This window comes from Episyrphus balteatus, chromosome 3 (genome assembly GCF_945859705.1).
Source record: "Episyrphus balteatus chromosome 3, idEpiBalt1.1, whole genome shotgun sequence".
Classification (NCBI taxonomy): domain Eukaryota; kingdom Metazoa; phylum Arthropoda; class Insecta; order Diptera; family Syrphidae; genus Episyrphus; species Episyrphus balteatus.
The window spans coordinates 126956910-126978845 of record NC_079136.1 but is presented as its reverse complement, the minus strand read 5'-3'; the positions used below and the strand labels follow the sequence as shown (position 1 = coordinate 126978845).

The 21936-nt window shown below is 29.6% G+C and overlaps 1 protein-coding gene across 3 annotated transcripts in view; it reads left to right on the top strand.

Annotated features, from left to right (window-relative positions):
• The window catches only part of LOC129913011 (voltage-dependent calcium channel subunit alpha-2/delta-3), a 150979-nt gene that overhangs the window by 19323 nt on the left and 109720 nt on the right, over window positions 1–21936 (top strand). For all 3 annotated transcript variants that reach the window (XM_055991330.1, XM_055991329.1, XM_055991328.1), the window contains exon 2: window positions 205–1691. In XM_055991330.1, coding sequence (XP_055847305.1) covers window positions 1579–1691 — 113 coding nt within the window. In that variant the 5' untranslated portion in view covers window positions 205–1578. The remainder of the gene's footprint in view (window positions 1–204; window positions 1692–21936) is intronic.

The following is a 21936-nucleotide window of genomic DNA, read 5'->3' as shown; positions in this document are numbered from 1 at the left end:
GGCTACTTATTTTTTTACCTGCAAACTTACTCATATAACCAACAATAAAATCTATTTTTGTCAACCTCACTGTATGTTTGTGTGGAAATTTTTTAAGTACCTTATCTGTATGTGGAAAATTTTTCATTTAACTTTTGCAATTTTCCTTATATAATTCTCTCATATTTTTTTTGTTTTCTTTTCTTTCTCTATACTCGCATACAGAATACAGGAAGGACAAACTAAACCAAAGTTGGAATAACAAAAAAAAAAAAAAATAAAAAAAAAAAACTAAAGGAATCAAGTTTTTTTTCCATTTTTTTTTTTCGAGAAAAAAAAATCCAAAGAATATATTTAAAAAAATAACAGCAAAAAAAAAGAAAAGGACGACTTCACACTCAAAACTGGTTCAAGGAGAGGATGTGCCAGTGCCATATATCAACAGCACCACTACCAAACCACCACAACCACATCCCTATACACAATTTCAGGACCATCAGCATCAGCTACTACTAAAACAGCAAGCTACAGCATCACCACCACCACCAGTAGCAGTAGTTGTTCCGCACAGCAAAAGTGCAACATGAGGAAATGAATTTCAAACATCCTTTTTTGAAAAAAATGTATATATATATCTATTTGTATATATAAGTATATATGATATCCTTGAGTATCTATAACAAAATAAGCCACAAGGAGCGGCAGCAACAAATTGCAGCCAACACACAAACTCTCTAGTCCCCAAAAAAAAAGAAAAATATAATAATAATTGCATGCGTATATGCAAGCATATTTTCTCAAAAGTGTTTGCTTCGTTTTCATATACATAAATGTGTGTGTGAAGGATATACACAAAAAAAGAAAAATAAATAAATAAAATTTCAAAGCTAAAGCAAAAAAATATCCTTCGAGTATACAAATTAGACTCACAAACAACAGCAAAAAAAAAGGATCAAATCCTTTTTTTTTCATTTTTCGGTATACGCGCGTTTCCGTTTAGAAAATGACTGCAATTTCGAACGAATCGAATATAGACAATTTGATAAACTTACAACAACAACAACACTACCATCAAGGATGTTATCCTTTATCGTGTATTAATGTGTAAAGCAATATTCGTGCATATTATTCACTGTTGCATATTTTAAGGGTGTGTATCCTGTGGCAATAATATTTTTTGTTTGCTTGTCCACAAAATTAAAAGGAAACAAAATTTTTAGAAAAAAAGTGTTTTTCTTTTAAATATATTTCGATAAAAAAAGGTCCTTTTAATATCTCTCTTTATATCTCTCTCTCTCACTCGCTCTAAATATAAATGTGTGTGTTTAGTGTTATCCTTGTGCAGTAAAAATAAATATTAATAAAAAAATAAGTTTTAGTGTGTGAATATAAATTTATAGAAAAAAAAAAAAAGAAGTGAAGAGAAATAAATATACAACAGCATAAAAAAGGTGTCCTTTTAAATTAAAATTTCCATCCATCAAGCAGCAGATATATATTTTAATATATATATATCAAGCAAAATACTAACCACCTTTTTCTCACATTACGGACATCAACTACAACAACAACAACAAAAAGAATAACTGCAACAACACAATGGAACAACACAAATTGTTTGGAATTTTAACATTGTGCGTGGTGTTGTTTGCAATTAAACTGAATACAATATTAGTCCTTGGCGAACAGGACGAGGATATACCACATAATGAGTAAGTATTTTCATTCTATATATATATATTTGTATAATTTGCATGTGTGTGTAGGTATTATAATTTTATATGAACATTTGTAGTTATTTGATTAATTTCGATAAAATTATTTTATCACAATTGTTTCGGTGGATGGGTGGGTGTAATGGAATCTTATTTATTGTTTCTTTTTTTTTTATTATTTGTTTGTTTCTTTTGTTATTGTTGAAATGTTTAATCTTGGAAATTGGGATTATTGTCGCAAAAGAAGCCTTTGATTGGACAAAATTATTATATTATCTGATTAATTTGGTAACAAAATAAAAAAGGAAAAATGAATGTCATTTTTTAAATTTGATAACAAAAAACGGTCATTGTTAATTTGTCCTTTTTAATAATTAACTCAATTTTTGTGCAATTTTTTTTACATTGACCCATTTTATTCAACTAATTTTATTTTCGTTGGAAATTCTACGTTCGATATTATTTGTGTAAGCTCCTCGAAACATTTTGAGTTTCTTGGAATAACTCTATGAAATTCTATAGAAAAAATATAAAGCCGTACAACGTTGTTCATTCGACCAAAATTCGACCGAAATTGTATACTAAGTTTTTTTTTTTAAAGCGTCTAAATTTTGTCCCCTTACTTTGACCTATAACCAGGGTCGGACTGGCCATATAACTGACTTGGCGATTGCCAACAGGGCCCTCAGCTATCCCATAGTTACAAAATAAAAATACATAAAGAACATGTAAAAAACAAGCACAAATATAGATTTCAAACAAAAAAAATGGGCCCGTTTAACAAATGCAGGCCCTTACTCTAACTATTTGAAAGTTATATTTATAATTATATAAGAAGTGAAAAGGTTTGGGGCCCCAGGGGGTACAATTGTGCATACCCTTGTACCGGAGCAGTGTCCCGGGGCCCCCACGTGCATATGGCAGGGAACCACGCTAGATTGTTGATTTGAAGAAACAGAATGTAAGAAATATACAACGAAACAAACAGATACCTATGACGTGCACTCCGTTTCCTCATTTTCACCTAAGATATCTATTTTAAAGACTTGAATCAACAAAAATAGAAAAGATACAAATTATAGGGGTTTTCGCGTACCGTACTTGTCCTCGGGTCTTGCTTGTACCTAACATTAATGGACCCCCGTAAAAATTAAATGGGTTTTGTAAATTCCAAATACAAATTAAAATTATTTCAATTCCAAAATCACAGGGGATATTTTGAGAGCTTTACCACACAAGGGCCCCAAAATAAATAAAAGGGTATGGGGTATCCTTTTGGATATCTGCAACATTTTTTCTTTCATCAAATATATTTATAAGGAAAATGAGTGAATGTTTCCAGTTTCAAAAAAAAACTCCGAATTTCTGAATGACTGCAATCAATCTGAACCCATATTCAGAACTTTTGGAAATAAAAAAAAGCTTTTAAAATAAAGAAAGAACAAGTCTCATAAACCTTTTTTTTTTCGTAGATTAATACAGGATTATTATAATTAATTACACTGGTCTGCAAAATTTAACTTTTTTTTCTCCTTCAAATAATTTTTTGATATTATGAAAGATTAGACTTTCCTGAATCTAAATCTGGTTTCAAAAAAATTCTATCAGGTACCATTTTTGTAAAAATGATTTTTGAAAAATGTGGGTAGTTTCTAAAAAACCAACCTTTTAGATTTATTTGAACTCGTGCAAAATTAAAACTATTTGTAGCATTGAGCTCAAATTTAGAGGACTTATTCCTTATTATTATTATTCCTCGTAATATGGCCTATCGATTGACACCAAATATGTTCTTTTATATTCATGTTTAGTAAACATTGTTTACTCATATTTTAATATACTGATTTATAAAAAAAAAGCAGAAATATCGAAATCCTTTACTTTTTAGTAAATCCAACATGAACAAAAACACCTTAATTAAGGAAAATGTAAAATATCAACGCCTATTATATTTAAAAAGTCAAATATGTAAAGAAAACCATAATAAAATACATTAAACAAAATTTTTTACGTGTTTTGTAATTTTATATACTATTTATCTATTTAGAAATATCTTATTTGTAATAAACCATTCTATAAACTGCCTTGTAAAGCTTCAGATTTGTTTCTCCTAGAAACAAAAGTATACTTTTCTTATAGTTTTTGATGTGCTGAGTTAGATTCCGAAGTCAAAAAAATTCTATCACGTGAGGATTTTAAGATATTCGCATTAAAGTATCACAAAATCAAGTTTTTTCTTAGAAAATCTCAATAAAAACTACTATATCTCACAAACCAGAGCTGACCGAAATTTTGAGTTCGGATTCAAAATCAGCACACTAAAGTCCATTAGAAAAGTATATTTTTGTTCTAGGGAGAAAGATATATTAATTTTTAGAGATCAGTTTTTTTTATGATAAGATATGCCAAACCTACTAAACTTACTTAAATTAAGATATCTCGGAGAAGAAAAGAGATATTGAGAAGATTGAAACTGAATTTGAAAGAAAAAAATAAGTTCTTTTATAAACCGTAACAATTTTAATTGAAAAATATTACATTATGCCAAAATATTTCTTCGAAAACAGCAAAAAAATTGGTTTTAGAAATTTTCTAACGGGAATACCAACACCATCCAAAAAACGGGAAAAACGTGACGTGCTAGATCAATTCTGACTTCGGATTCGGAATCAGCATACAAAAATCCTTTAGAAAAGTATAGTTTTATTTAAAGGAGGATTTCCTTGCAGACCAGTGTTATATTGTCTATAAGTCTAAAACTCTTAGTAATAGGCTCGAATCTAGCAAAACTCGATTTTAGCAACAAAAAAAAAATAATATGTAGGAACAAAGCATACATCTAACTTCTAAACTTGGAATTGGATAAGAAACAGTTCACCTGTAACTAAGTCGATTTTAAAATCATAGCGTTTTTTAGATTTGGAAGTGCGATGTATATTTTATTTTTTGTTAAAATAGAGTTTTAGCTAATTTCGGGTCTATTACTAAGGGCTATTGCCTGTTAGCAGTTGGAAGTTCAAAAATTTGAAAAAGTTATTCCGCTTTTTAATAAAACTTTCAACTCTTTGTAAAGAATTTTCAATTTAAAAAATTAAAAAAAAATAAATTCCATACATTTTTTTAAAAGGAAAAATAAAGACAACAAAGACCCCCCACTAAAGTTTTGCCCCGTCGCCACAGCAGCTCAACGTACTACGCCTCTTGGAACTCTGTTCCCATGCTCTCTTTATTTAATTTTAAGAAGTAATTATTAAAATAAGAAAAGTCAAAAGATTGATGTGTTAGAAGTGGAAAAATGTATGCAAAAATTCTGTTTAGATCACCAAAAATCTTTATACAAGCATACTTTCCTTTTCCGAGCCGAAACAAAAATTCAAATTTTTTTGGTATCTATTGTAGGTAACTTTTTTTTAGTTCCGTGGATGAAGCAGCTGTGGCGGGCCCCTTTTATCATTTTCCCACCCGGGCCCTTTGAACCAGTCCGACCCTGCCTATAACTAATTAACTAGCAAGACGCTTCAAATGATATGTCTAATTTGAATAAGTTATTTAAAAGTTATGGGGGAACACACGCTCCGTAAAATTTATCACGAAATTCTGGAGCTGCTTTTGTTTTTGACCATTTGAGAAATATTTTTTCTATTGGTGTCAACTCAACTAATCACTGCACAGCTTATCATAGGACAATTCATCCTGGACAGCCCATCAACGACAATGTCAATAACACCCAGGGAACATTTCGTCAAGAGAAGCAATGTTATTGTATTAAATAAAAATGTCTCAAAATAAATTTCTTCCAGTTGAATCTTGTTATGGCTTTTCTCATGATGGGCTGTCCATGATGAGTTGTCGTTTTCTTGTGTAGATTGTATTTATATTTAAGTATATTCCACCATTTCAATTTTTTCTAAATTTAATCTAAAACAAGTAACTATTAACTATTGTTTCGTATTTTACCGGGAAAAATAACTCGGAATAAGTGTAATTCTTTGAAAAATGAAAAATTTTCCATCCGAAATTCACAATAATATGCGAAAAACTCGAAAAAAAAATGCAATTTCATTAGCATTAAAATACCTATAAACTTTTTAAAACAACTGTGGGTAACAATTTTTTATGATTTTTCAAATTCCTATGAGTAGTTTTACAGAGTTCATGTTCTTGCGTTAGCCAACATTAACACTAATCAAAATGATTGATGACCTTTCGAGTAGCAATCTTCTGATATTTAAAACCAGAAATATTAGTCCTTAAGAACCGAATTTTCTTTGAATACACTTTTTCTCCACTAAAAACCTTTGGGACACAATTTTGACATCATTTTTGATTGCCAAAAACAAACTCTTTATAAATAATAAGAAGATTAAAATTCCATAGGTAGGTTATAGTTTCTATAAGGCTTCTAAATAGCTGAATTTATAAAAGTGAGATTAAGTAATACGAAACTTTTTTTTTTTGAGTTCTTACCAAAATTTAGAACTTTTTTTCAAGGCTTTAAAAAGAAGCAATATTACAATGATGGAAAACTTCAAAAAAAAAGTGATTTTCATCATAAGTCCGTGTCGGTTCGCCAGTTAGCCTGTGCGTCCATCTGCAAAACAAGCTAGAGTCTAAAAATGTGGATGAATTTGCTTGAATTTTAGGAAAGATAATTTTTTTTTTTTAATATCTTACCTAGAAATTGTACCTCTCATACAAAATTTTCGATTCGATTTAAATATGATAAAGATTATGCTGATAGTAATTCTAGTAAAACTACGTTTTTAGTTTTGTTTTCAAAAAATGACGGATAAGGACATCGTTTTATTAAGAAAAATGCGTTATTTTATCAGAATTTTGATTTATTATAAAAGACCAATTTATTCCCCTTAAATTATCCAATTTATTATTTACAAAATATAAAAATTTAAATAAAAAAAACCTAAATAAATAAAATTAAGTAATTTTTAAAAATCTCACAAATTAAAAAAAAAAACAAATAAATCGTAAAAAAAATAATTATTACACTGGTTTACAAAATTAAACTTTTTTTTTGTTGCCGGAACAAAAATAGGTATACTTTTCTGAAGGTTTTCGGTGTGCTGAACTTGAATCCGAAGTCAAAAAAATTCTAGCAGCTCCCGTTTTTGAGATATTACCGTTAGAAAGTGCAGCACTTCGGACCTTATTCTTTTATATAAGGAAAATTGTTTGACCATATTTAGTAACGGTTTTTATAAGAACTATTTACCACCTTTTTAAATCTGTTTAAATCTCTCCGATATCTTTTTTACTTCCCGAGATATCCTCAGTTGTTTGATATTTTTAAAAACTTTATAATGTCATTATCTTCTTTATGATATATGAAGCCAAACCCACTGACTTCAGTTTAAGATATCTCGGGCAATATATAAGATATTGAAAAGATTTAAACAGGTATCGAAAGATGGGAAATAGTTCTTATAGAAACCGTTACTAAATATGCTCAAACAATTTTACTCATACAATAGAATAAGGTCCGAAAAACTCAAAAAAAACGTTTTTTTGCATTTTCTAACGGTAATATCTCAAAAACGGGAGCTGCTAGAATTTTTTTGACTTCGGATTCGAGTTCAGCACACCAAAAACCTTCAGAAAAGTATATTTTTGTTCCGGCAACAGAACCCTTGTTAACCAGTGTTATTAATAAATTATTATATTTTGAATTTTACATAATTTGTTGTTTTTGCTGAAAAAATGTAATATTCTAATTTTGTAGAGAAAAGAAAATATTGATTACTGACAAATACACAAAGTAAAGTCAAGTTGTTCACTGTGACGTATACGTAATTTTTTTTATTAAAATTTTTATTTATTGAATCATTAGCAACTGATTTTAACCAAACCAATTAAATCACTTTTGTTAATAAATAAAATTAATGATATGACAAAGTTGGTCAGTTGTTTCTAAGGTTGAGGTTCTAAGAACGATAAGAAAAACATAATTGCCCTGTTTTCAATTCCTATGTTCAATTTACAACAACTTTCGGTTTAAATAAGTTTTAATATTTTCTAAAACACATCAAAATGTCAATTTTCTTTTAAATTATTAGTGGTGAGCAGTTTTAAAAGCCCGAAAAATATCGGTTATTATAACCTGAGTAAACTATTTTTATAATACATCTTTTGATTGGATTCTGACTATTTACCAAAGTTATATTTTCAAATCATGTTACGTTTTACAAATCCAACATTATCCGCCTTTGTTTACTTTAGAATAAATTACCACAAAGCAAAAACATTTTCATTAAACGATATTCTTTGAAAATTATTCAAACAAACTGACCTTTTTTTTGAATCATAGAACTTCAAAAACAAAGTCTACACAAAAGTTCACCTTGAAAAATTCCCAAAAAAACAAAAAAAAAAAACCTATTTCCGCTTAGAATTTTTGTGCATTGAAGTAAATTTTTAGCTCATTAAACTTATTCAAGTTTAGTTTATGATTGCAATCAGCTTTTGTTCGTGGTTTTTCAATTTAAAACCATAAAGAAAGAGATGGTTGCACATTGCATTTGCATATTTGAAAAATATGATCAAAAGAAATTAAATTTTATTTTTTTTTTCCAAAAACAATAAAAAAAAAAAAAATAAGAAGAACATCCCATCGCAAAAATTCAGAGATCTCATCATAACCTACAACTGTCGACAGTTTGTATGGAAAAGTTAAACTGATTTCTTACTTCCTTCTATATAAATAGTAGTCCTCTTGTTGGCTGTTGCTGCTGCTGCTGCTCCTACTCCACCCACATCCGTGCTATAAACTCGCTTTTGTTTTCTGGAGCTTTACCTTGGAATTTATAGTGCAGGCTCCATTGTTTTATTTCCGTTGGTTTTTTTTGTTTTATTCTCAATTTTTTTTTTTTTTTTATTTTAACTCAGCGCGTTTTGTGTTAATGAATTTAATGAAAATGAAAGTTATCCTCCTTCACTACATTCACTTTATCCCCCCGCTCAACATTTTGTCGTCCACCCAACTCGTACCTACTCTCATACACTCTTCCTTCTGTGCATATTACAATTGAGGACACACAAAGTAATGAATCCTTTTCTTTCTCAGCCCAACAGCGATATCATTTCATTTCCCCCCCTCAGGGAGACTTTGGTAGGAAAAAAAAATAGGAGAATTTTCATTTTATATTTTTCGCTGTTCAAAAAAAATATACAAGAAACTCAAGAAAAGTAGGCAAACTGACAAAATGAGAGCAGCACAGTGACACGTTTTACTAATATCCATCAATACCCATGACGTCTTCTTGCAGTCTTTTCTTACAAAAAAAAAAAGTAACACCAAGTGAAACGAAAAATATATGTCAAAACTTTTCTACCTCCTTCTCAAAAAAAGGACTGAAAAAAAAAAATATAAGTAACAAGAAACAAGAATATATGACCAAAAACCTACATCAATTTCGAGACATCGTCAGAAGCATATACACGAGAAAATAAGAAAAATTGGTAACTTCTTCATATAGTCCAGGGAGTGACTTTTTTTGTAACTTCGAAAAATAAAATCTTTCCTTTCAAAGCTAGTACTCATTTCGAAAGAAAACGAAATACTAATCGACAATAATGGGGACTTTTTACGAGTCAATTTTGTGCCATGCGGCGAAGCTTTTCGACTCGTGTGAACGTAAGTCGAAGGCGACTAAAGTGACATTTCCCATAGAAAAATCCTAGTCGACCGACATATCGTGCTGCTAAAATCGACTCGTGAAAAGTCAGCATAATAGTTTTAAAATCAGCGTCGATTGAAGAGTTTTAAGGTTTGTGAAAGGAACCATTACAAAACAACAAAGCATTCGATGTCACACCCTTAATAATTTTACAACAAGTATTTTTGACAGTTTTTCACCGTTTGGTGTCTATTTTTCTCTGGTTCTGAAGATCTTACTGAAATTTGATTACATTTTTGAAAATAAATTTTTTTATGTCACACCCGTAACACAGCCAAATTGGATGTATGTATAGTCTTTTTGAATTTAATTGATTTTGAACAATGGATCAATATAATACAAACAGTTCTGAGTTTAAAAAGTCACACCCGTAACGATACAAATTAGCAAGTAAGACATTTTTTCAAGATTCTTAGTCAGAAAATAATATTTTTGCATATTAAAAATTGAAAAATGTATTATAATTATTTGGTGGAGTGTTAAAACGTTTGTCATTCATCTTTTCACGTTATTTGTCACACAAATTTAAATTTATTTTTGTTCTAAAGTTAAAAAAAAAAAAAAAATAAAAAAAAAAATGTTATTTAATTTCAAATTTTCCTTGCTTAAAAATGTTGCATAATGAACAAATCACACAAACAAAGTGAAATTTCTTTGTGTTATCAATTTGAAAGTATTCATATGTATTTCTCATGATTTGAGCCAAGGAATTTAAAATCGTTAGAAGGTAGAAATTGAAAATTTCATGAGCTGTTACAACGCAGTGTTCAAACTATGTTGATCAACGTTTCGAAAAGCTTACAAAATAGTTCAACTTTTCCACATTGTCTAAACTGGTTTTTATGAGACATAGACGAGTATTTAGACATCAATTAAAAAAGTGTGATGTTCTTAAACTATTCAACTTAAGTCTTTGCGTAAAAAAGGAAACAGAATCTACAAATTTAAAAATAAAACAGTGAACGATATTTTTTTTTGTACTTCTATAAGATAAGTTTAAAAAAATAAAATAAAATCGTCCACAAATAAAGTCAAAATTTGCAAAGTTTTTCTATACCTTCCATATGGACTAAAAATTAAATTATGTGAAAACAAAAAGTTAGAAAGTTTGTATTGAAAAGTCAGATTTTTTTTTTAAATTTCGTACAAATTCGCGGAAGGCATTCATTAATTAAATATATTGCATTTCAAAAAACTGTTGGTTGCATTCTATTTCTATTGTAGTTAGAGTGGAAATTAAACAACCCTATAAAATCGCCTTTAATTTTAAACTTAATTCTTCACGGAATATACATATTTTAAATTTTAATTATTTGAATAAAAATGTAAGGATTTCCCTTGCTTCCTGAATACTTTTCCCGGACAAAAAGTGCTTCTTTAGGTTTTAAAGTGTTGTGGAACGCATTCATGTTCCCTTTTACAAGTGCTAAATATGAGAGTTACAAATGAATGGATTCTAAAAAATGGCGTTCATCCATTTTCCCAAAATGTATTTTACAGATTTATTACGTTCTATTATATTTTTCATTTTGAAATTACGTTGCGAACACACTGAGGCAAAGTAAAAAGTGAATAAAATTTTGTTCTAAATCAATCATTTAAGAGATAAAAATGGGAAACGAATTTTTTTGTCCTTAATCAAAATAAACAAAAAAAAAAAAAAAAAAATTGAAATATCATTTGTCACTTCAAAATTGAATCTTGAAATAAAACTTAATTTATAATTTATTTATTTGGCAACAATAACACACATACTACTCGAGAAAGAACACATATTAAAAAGTAAAAAATGATGCTTAAATTGCAAACGTTAGTGTCCTTTATTGTACACAAAAATTTAAACATTCACCTCGCGTCTTTGTCGTTCTATGGTCTTAAAGTTGTTGTTTTTTTTCTACATTTTTTTTTTGTGTTCTCCCTTCACAACAACAACTGTAGAATTTCCTTAACTTTCAAATAACGAAATAAGAATCCTTCGTTTCAAAATATTTGTAAAAAAAGAAATGAACCTTTCCTGAAGAAAAAAAAAAAAAAAACTAAAAAACGAGAAGAGGTTAAACAAAAAAGTAAATATCGAACTCAAAACAAAAAAAGGACACGAAAAATATCCTTTTTTTTCGTGCGTTGTTTGGTTGGTTGCTAAACAATTCAAGCCACCTGCCATAATCGAAGAAGTTTCATTTTTGCCACCATCATTGTCAAACTCTCTTTTTGTTATACACATAGTTACTAGTGCGCCATCTCGCGGGCTTAATGCTATATAGCCATCAGTTGCGTTTGTTTTCTTCTTTTTACTTTGGTTATTTCTCTGTTTCAGGTATTATACTCGTATACTTGAATGGGTTCTTTTCTGAGGAGAATTTTCATTTGCGTTACGTGATATTTTGGTAAAATGAAAAATTGTGACCTATACTCTCAGCAGAGACTTTTTAGAGATGGGATAAACACGAGTAGAAAATTACAGAAATGTCCTTGAAGTATGCACACTAAGGAGATCAGTAAAAACTCAAAATCCAACATCTTTAAGTCTACACCACGAGAAAAAAATATTTATATTTATTTTTCTTCAATAAAATATTTTTTGATTTTTTGTTGCATCCTTGTCTGCAGATAATTTCTTAGTAGGTAAGGATAGATGTTCCTATATTTTAAATATTAAGTATCCAATTTCAAGAATCGCTCTTTAATACAAAATGAATCGAATATTTACAACATTTGTTTAAAATGCGAAACATTTCTTTGACTAACACAACATAAACTGGATTTGGGACGATTTCTTACTTCTTACAGCGCGAAATTGTAAGAAAATGTAGGTACTGCAAGAAAAATAAAATGCATGACTGGGTAGAATTCTGGTAGAACTCAAGACTTTTAATATAAAAAAATTCGGTAAATGAAAAAAAAAAAATAATAAAATTCGTTCTTCAAATCCAACAAATTGAGCAATTCAATTTCTTTTGTTAATATGCATTTTTAGAAAAAAAATTTTTCAAAATCGTTAGAGCGGTTTTTAAAAAAAACAATTTTTTGAAAACAAAATTAAAAAATAAAGTTGGTATGCCATTTTTTAACAACAACTAATTAACACCTAAATTAAATCAAAATTTCAAAAAAATTCAATGTCAAGTTTTCGAAAATTTGATTTTTCAAAAAAAATAATTCAAATTGATAAAAAAAAACCAACAAAATTTGTATTCAAAACTTTGTTTTTGACTTATTTTAAGTTAATATAAATGCTTTTGCATAAAAAATTTCGTTAAAATTGAACGAGTTATATGGAAGATAGTCAGAAATTAAAAAAAAAAACGGTTCTATTGGACCGTAATACAGATTTTTGAAAAAAATCCTTTTTTTTCATACAAAAGGTCCCCATCATTTTTGCAAATTAATTCCCTCTAAAAAAACCAAGCTAAGGCCCAATTTATTCACTTTTTATTAAATTTAAGTTCGCCATTAAAAATGGGAAATTTCAAAAGTCGTACGCAGTTTGACAGATTTTTAATTTTTAATGGCTACTTTAAATTTAATGGAGAGTGAATAAATTGCGCCTTAAAATACGTCACTATTGTTTCTCGTTTTAGGATTCACTTCAATAATAACCCTAAAAATTCCAATTCTAACAAACCCCTATTTATAGAACATAACTATCCTAACCGACCCCAACTCAATTGTGATTTGAATAATCTTAAAAACTGTAACGTAATTAACAACAATCAATAAAAGTAAAACTATTTCTGTTCCATGAATACAAATAAAAAAAAAAAACAATAATTTTTCATTTGTTTTGTATAAAAATACAAGGTTATAATATTTATTGGCTTTTTTAAGCTTTCGAAATCCCAAAATAAAGAAAACAACCAAATTCTTTTTACGGACTTGTGTTAATTATTAAAAAAAAAATATTTCCAAACACGCAATAAAACTATTTCCATCATAAAGCAAAATTGATCCGTTTTGTGACCATAAATTATAGGTATTTAAAAAAAAAAATATCCTTCCCAAACTTAAATATGTATAATATTTATGTGGTTAAAATGGTAATGTTAAATATCCTTAATCTTTAGAAAAAGCAGGACATCAAAATTTATACTTGTCAATTAGGATCAATGCACTACTAATTTATATTCTCATTCCAAATTACACCTTGTTTTTTTTTGTAGGTTTAGAAAAGAAAAGTTATAAACTCCGTGCAATGACATAAAATCACCAAAAATATAGGACATTTTCATATAAAAGTCATTAATGAATGAAAGAGAAAGAGAGAAAGAAAGAAAAGAAAAAGACCAAAAACATGAAAATTACCACCATTACCATTCACACGGCAAACGACAACGACGACACGGTCCACATATTCATCTAAAAACTTTAACTCTTTTCCATACTTTCTCCATTCCTCGCAACCATTCCTGATATAGTCTTCTAGCTGCAAAGCAGTCGTCCCCTACTCCGTCCGAAACCCATCAATCCTTTAGGCCGTTATAACTATTGAAACGGGTGGGCTTTTATGTATTTGTGTATTCGTTTTTTTTTTTTTTTTTTTTCAGGACACACGGAATGTGATTAATGATAAAAGCAAAACGCCATTAAGTGAAAATACAACAACTTATTATGTGAAAGGCTTCAGGCCGTGTGTCCATAAAGGTAAAATGTATATGCAGAGATATCCCTCTCTGCCTTTCATATCTCTATATTGTCGTCGTCATCGCCCATGTAAAAGACCCAACATAACCGACTTCATATATCGCCTCCGCATATACCTCGTAGTTCCTTAAAATCGTGTCACACAAAAGGATATGGGTTGCGGAATTGCGTGCTGGGAATCGTTTTGCTTAAACAGAACTTAAAAACGCAATCACTTTGGTTGCACAGACACATAAAAGTCCACATTAGAAAAAAAAGGACGAAAAAAAAAACTTTGATGTCTTGTTGCAGAAGAATGTCCTTTTTTTTTTTTTTTTCTTTCTACCCGGAACTTGGTTTTGTGTATATTTTCATATTTAATGTAACGAGTTAGGGTTTTTTATAGCTTTTTTTTTTTTTCAAATTTCGGTCGAAAGGATGAGGCAAAATGACTTAAAGTTTATTCGACAATAAAATATCCTGTGGCTGCAATCAACCTTAAATGCGTTTATTCAATTGAGTAAGTTGGTAAAATGGTTTAAAGGAGATGGAGGAGGAGGCTGTTGTGTGTAACAATTTTTACTCTACAAAGGCATCAAACAGATATATTAAGCTAGAGGGATAGAAGGGAATGAAAGAAAGAAAAAGAACCATTCATCCAGCAGAACAAACGAATACACACACACACACACACACACACACATAGATAACCTAACTACAACAAAAAACAAAACAACAACAACAACACAAACCGGAGGATGCTCAGGAATCTTTAATTAAATTAATTAATGCATCCTTTTGAGGTTGCATCGTATTTTCGTTTCAATTACGTTAGTGTAATCCCATTGTGATGTTTAATTTTTTCTTTTTTGTATTCTATTTTTTTTTTTTTTTTATTTATTTGTTGTTTCCTTTGTTGTTTGTTTTGTTTTGTTTCATTTGAAAAAAAAAAGGATTTTATACTTTAAGTGGGATTAAATATATGTTTGTATTCAAGAGTCGTCTTTGTTTGTGTGTGTCTGTGTGTTTTTTTTAGTTTGAGGATTATCATCCGTGAAAAGGAGGAAAATCTGATGAGATAGAGGATTTAAAAAAAAAAAGGGATTTATGAAGCTCTATAGGTTTATGTGTAGTATTGAATACAGTTTTCATAAATTAAAAAGGAGGACGTGAAGTCTATTTGTAATAATAAATAAGCTTGACCGAATTTAAGGGTCAAACTTATAATAAAGGATATACAATTGGCTTGGTTTGGCTTTACCTTTTTCTAGAAACTAAAGACAGGTTAAAAAATTACTTTTGATTTTTTTTTTTTTTTTTTTTGATTTTAACTCAAATTTGTATAGATGAAATTTACGTAGAAGCATCAGTTCCGCTTCACTTTTTAAAGAACTCAAAACCAAAGAACGGTAATAAAATAACTTTTGTTTTTTTTTTCATTTTCTAAAAATTCAAGCTCAAATTTGAAGAGATCAAGTTTGCATAGAATTATTTAATCCAACTTATCATAGCCTGGTTTATATAAGCATTTTCAAGAACTTGAAACCAAAGAGAGGTTACAAAGTAACTTTTGTATTATTTTTTTTATTTTCTAAAAATTCAAGCTCAAATTTAAAGAGCTCCAATTTGCCTAGAACTATCATATGTATATGATATAGAACAGCTTGGCTTACTTTTTTCAAGAACTTGAAACCAAAGAACGGTAGAAAAATAACTTTTGCATTTTTTTGTAATTTAAAAAAAAAATTAAGCTCAAATTTGAAGAATCAAATTTGCATAGAACTATCACATCTGATCTAGCATAGCTTAACTTAACTTAAAAAAAAAAAAACTTAAAACGAAAGAAAGGTTATAAAATAACTTTTGAATAATTGTTTTTATTTTCTTAAAACTTAAGCTCAGACTTGAGGAGATCAAATTTTACTAGAATTAACACATCTGATCTAGCGTATCTTGACTTACCTTTTTCAAGACCTCGAAACTTCAGAACGGTAGAAAAATAACTCTTGAAAAAATTATACAAGCCTTAACTGTGATAAAGATAAATCTGTTTTTTATGATGACAGGACTTATTTTTGTCGCCATTGTATTCTCTGAGCAGCGTTATCACGTTGTAATTTTTTTTTTGCAAAAAGTCAATTTCATAAGTCATTCCATACGAATTTTAAAACCAATTTAGCTTTGGCTCTTTTGGGGTTTTTTTTGACCTCAACTAAACAATTCACACAATCACCTCAAGTCACAATTGGTATTTTCCAAAAAATTGGACATCATTACATCAGCATAATCAAAATATTAAAGCTTATTACATTACTTCCTTTTCCGTTGCAAGGTTTTCTTTTAACCTTTTATATAAGCTTTAATCCATAAATTCCTTCCACGTGCTTGCACACTTCTCAAAGGCCAAAAATATTATCTTAATCCATACAAAAATGTGTATTATATTCATCATAATTTCCTATATTTATTTTAAGGAGTAATAAAGACCACAGCAGGGCTAGGGTATTTTGTGTGTGGGTGATAATAATATTTCCTCATCAAAATATGCTTTAGCCAAAGAATTGTATAATCCTTGACTCAATCAACCACCACCATTTCTCACCACACCATTTTTCCTGGTCGCATCAAAAAACCCAATGACCTATAATATCCACATCTCAATTCAACCCTAATTTCAAATGCATTACCATCACCCAGAGTAAAATTATTGTTGTAGTAGTAGTAGTAGTAGTAGGAATATAGGCTTTCACTTTAATATCTACAGCAGCAAAGGCATCCTAATGAGCATCATTCTCTCTGTTTGCTGTTCATTTTCCGGATCTGCTTAAACATGGCTCCTGGCATTCGAATATACTCGTAGAGTCGGTCGTCTCTATATTTTTTTTTCATACTTTCACTACTTCTATTCTCTATGTTCAACCAAAAAAAAAAAACAAAAACAAAAACAAAAACGAACCACCACCCTCCCCCTCCTAAAGTCATTAAGAAGCGTTAAAATAATAGGCCTGCCATTATAATATACCAGCGAACAAGACAACCTTACCTTCTAATATAAAAAAAAAGGAGAATAACAACAAAAGTATACAGCGGGTATTTTTTTGCCTGATTTTAGATTTCTTTGTATAGACAGTCCGGGTTTCTACATTTGAACCATTTTTGAATTTAAAAATATGCCAAATTAAAAAAATTTTTGAAGAAAAAACTTACTAACAAATTAAAAAACAAAAAAATCAGCAAATGGTTATTTTATAACCGATAAACAACTTGGCTGCTTTTTAGTAAAAACTTTTTACTGCATTCCTTACCATTTTCTGAATTTGTTTAAGTTTGAAGTAAACACTTCAGAAATCGGAAAATGGTTATTTTATAACCAATTAAGAACTTAGCTATAAACTGGATTCAATGCAATCCTAATGTACCATTTTCAGAAAAAAATGGTTAGTTTATAACCGATTTACAACTTAGCTTTTATCTAGTTCTTCCTGCATTCCTTACAATTTTCTGAGTTTTTTTTTTTTTTTTAAGTTTGAAGTAAAGAAGTCCTATCAAACTTAAAAAGAAATCGGAAAATGGTTAATTTATAACCAATTTACTGGTTTTAAATGCATTCCATACACCATTTTCTGAGTTTTTTTTTTCAAACCTCCATTGAAGAATGTTAAAAAAAAAAAAAAACAATAAATTAAAAGTGAACCTTATTAAATGCACTGGACTGTATGAACAAATATCTATCTATCTATTTTGTATGTTTGTGGACCACCACCGACAAAGTCAAGCCGTGGCTTGTCCTGTCTTCCATATTTTTTTTCGTTATTTTTTTTGTTGTTGCCAGTGTTAATTTCCATTTTTATTAAAAACAATTTCACCCCTAATGCGTGTAGCATTCCTTGGGAATCTAAGAAAATGTTCCAAAATAAAAAAAAAAATCCATGATCCTTTGGAGTAAAAAAAAAACCTGAAACCAACCAAAAGGAGAACTCTTGGAAAAAAAAAACGTACAAATAATAAAACTTAATGCATTTTTATTGTCTACTTATGTTTTTGCTTACCACCTCGGGAATGCCGGCGGAGGGACATCCAAAGGGACTCCTTCGCAGATTTGCTCGGTTGATAGGGGATTAACGGATAAATGGGGTGAGTGGGGGAGGGTGACTGTTGTAAGGATATATAGAGGCTTCTTAGACAAGAGAGTTAAAGTGACGATAGAGAAAAAATACAAAAATTCACCACCCGTGTTCATCTACTCTTTGGGAGGTGGTTCTTTGGTATGATGGGTGGTGAAAATCCAAAGTGACATATCCTCGGGATCCTCTTGCACACACTAAAAATGAAATCTCAACGTTGTTGTCACTTTCGTCGTCGTTGTCGTCGTCGTCGTAGTAGTCGTCGGTGGCGTCCTTAGACCCTCGAGCTTGAAGCTGTAGTTGTTGTGCTTTGCTAAATTCAGTATATCTTCTCTCTATGGTAAGAAGCACTGACGTGGAAAATTCCACTACGCTAGCTGTCTGTTTTGTAGCCCCAAAGGGGCATTGATAAAAAAATGTACAGCACAAAATATACCGCATGTATACAAACGCATACTCAATGTTGGATAGATGATGATACTTTTGAAAAAAAAAAAAAAAATACCCAGGATGGAATTGGAAATTTAATTTGAACAAAATAAGGAAACAAAATCAAGAAATCACATTTAAAAAGGATTTTTTCTGTATTTCATTTTTATTTTTTATTGTTTGTCCTCTTCTGTTGTCGTTTTTGAAAAAAACACTTCAGTAAGGTGCTATGACTGGTTTTTTTATGATGTTTTTGAAACATATATTGGTGTTCAGAAGTTTCCTTTAATTACTTTTAAAATTTTTTTTTTTTAAATTCCTCAAACGGTAAACAGGGGTTTGCCCTTATTCGCTTAAGAAATATTCACTCTGTAAAAATAAGTTAGTATTCTTATTAATTTTTCTGAACAAATTTATACAAAGCTGTTGTGGAAGCATACAATTAAAGAAGCCTTATCGAAGTTCGCTAAGATTTCTCGAAACACTTTTTAATAACTTTAAAAATAAATAAAGTTTTAACTTCTTTAGGAGCCTTCCTTATTATAAACTATTACCTGTAAGATATGTATTTTTTTAATAACAAAGCTACGAAGAAAAATAAAACAAACAAATTGCGGATAAAGGAAACTATGGTATTTCAGCTTAAAAAAAAAGCTGTTACTGCTGATTTCAAATTTGTCCTCAATTTTTTTTTTTCTAGCAGCTCTCTAGTTTGGTTAGTAGAGGTACTAGGGAAATGATTGAAAAGTAGCAAAAAATCAATTGTTGCGATTTTCTAACGGGAATATCTCGAAAACGCGAGCTGATAGAAAAATTCTGATTTCAGATTCGAGATCAACACACTTAAAACATGTAGAAAAGTATTGTTTTGTTCCTGAAACAAAACCACTGTAAGCTAAAAACCACTACAGCTTAAAAAGTAGCAAAAAAATCAATTGTTGAGAATTCATAATAGGAATATCTCGAAAACTCGAGCTGATAGAAAAATTTTAATTTTGGGTTCGAGTTCAGCACCTCAAAAACCTTCGGAAAAGTCCATTAAACTTAATAAAACAAACTCCTTGTTTCCCAGTGTAATTAATCGTTATTTTGTATGGAAACATTTAAAATGATGTCAGAACTTAAATGCTTAAATCTTTGTTATGTCTGTTATAAGAACTAAGAATCAACAGAGTCTACACAATAATCCTGAGTGAAAGGGTGTTTTTTTTTTTTTTAATGATGAAATTCGGAATTAGTACCACAAAAACTGGGACAAAATTGTTACACCAATGAAAATTGGTAAAAATGTTTTATTTATAACAGAAACCAAGAATCAAAGTAGTCTAGTCTTAAGTGAAAGGGTGTTTTTTTGGGAAATACGGAAAATCTGCGATAAGTCCGATAAAATCAATGGTATAAAAGTTACGCTTACGAAATTTATTAAAAAAGTTGTATTTCCCAAAAGAATTACGAATAAAATATGTTTATACATTTTTTTCATCTGAATTGGGTGTTTTTTTTTTAGGTATAGAAAAAATGGGCGTTTTTTTTTTTAGTGAAAAAAATGATTGGTCACCCTAAAAAAATTTTTGTAAAAACGTTGATTTTGAGATAGAAAGCAAGAATAAAGAGTTTTCATAAAAACAATTTGGGTGAAAGGGTGTTATTTTTTTTTTCGAAGTGACAGTAAAATCTGTAATTGGTCCCAAAAAGCCAATGATTCATTTTATTTTTTGGTTTCGAAGACAAATTGAACGTTTTTCTTCAATTTTCCCCCGCTGAATTGATTCGTTTCGGTCTCAGTAATACCGGTAATTTGTGTTAAAGTGATTTTTTGTAATCAATTATAATGAAAGTCGAAATAGCAACAACTTTGATATAAAATTGTGCACTGTAGAAAATTATTTAATTTTGTTACGTATACGCCACAGTGACTTTTGAATATTGTTAAGAAGTGACTTTAGAGATGACTTCTTTTCAAGAGTATTAACTTCTCTACAATTACCCATTTTGTATATAAATTGTACGAAAAAACAACAAAGTTACAAATTTTGAAAAATTCATTAAAGTGTTAAAGACCGAAACTTTTTTTTATTCATCTTAACTTTCCTTTCGCTTGAAAAAAAATATCATCTTGAATTTTCAAAATTTTGATTATTCTCCTAAAACAACACATCAAACACAAAAAAATAAACATTTAAAAGAAAGTAATAATTCAAACTCGAAACATTTAGGTTCCCTTGTGCCAGCTTAAAACGTACCTATGTTGTATAGAGAGAGAAACCATGAGATTAATATTGGTCTTCTTTATTCAATAATCCATAGATGTGTACAATACTCGTTGAGAACAATCAACCCATATAACCCAGGATTATCCAGACCAAACAATGTTATTGCAATTGCATACCAAACATACACGCAGGCAAGCACATGCAAGGCAGGTACTATATACGCATTTACAGCGTGTGAATTCTTCATATTACTCCAACAACATCATCTCTTTCTCATTCTCATTTTGGTTGTGGGACATTGTAGTTGTTCCAAATATGTTCCTATTTTACCTATGCCTTGTTTCTATATGGCATAGGCAACATGCATCCAGTTATATTGCCTTTAAGCAGCATACGACAACTAACTACAACGCACGTAGGAAATTGCATATTAACTGAATTTTCCTCAAAACTCACAAAATTGATTCGAAGGATATTTGCTAAATAGATTTACGGTAAAGTTAGATGTAACCTCCCTATATTCTCCTATACCTTTTAACACGCACCATACAACATCCATATTGAATTGTTGAATTAGGTCGTACCTGGGTATAAGAGCTTCTGTATAGCTTTTAACTATGTTTTTGATTTCTGACTTGCACAATTTCTATTGGAATGCGATTATGATCAAAAATGAATGGAAGTGATGTGCATATTGTTTTTTTTTTTGTTTTTGATATCGATTGATTTTTCAAACACGACAAAATGAAGTTTTTGAATATTGAATGGGATTTTTATGATGATAACTTTTTGTCACTCAGATTTGTGAAGAAACAGTGATTTTTGATATTGTGATTTTTGTCACTGTGATTTTTGTCACTGTGACTATTGTAGAAGTGATTTTTTTTTGCTTGTGACTTTTGTCATGTGATATCTATTTTTATGAGTGATTTTTTCACAGTGATATATTTGGTATTGTGATTTTTAACACTGTGATTTTTGTCACTGTGACTGCTTTTGAAGTGATTTTCTTCGCTGGGACTTTTATCATGTTGTATTTTCACGTACCTTACTTTGGCGGACACTTTGTGGCGGAATCAAAAAAAAAATTTATCTCAAGCGCAAACCAAAAATTTGTAGCTCGCATAGTTTTTGAATTATTGAATTTTCCGCTAAAATAAGTCTG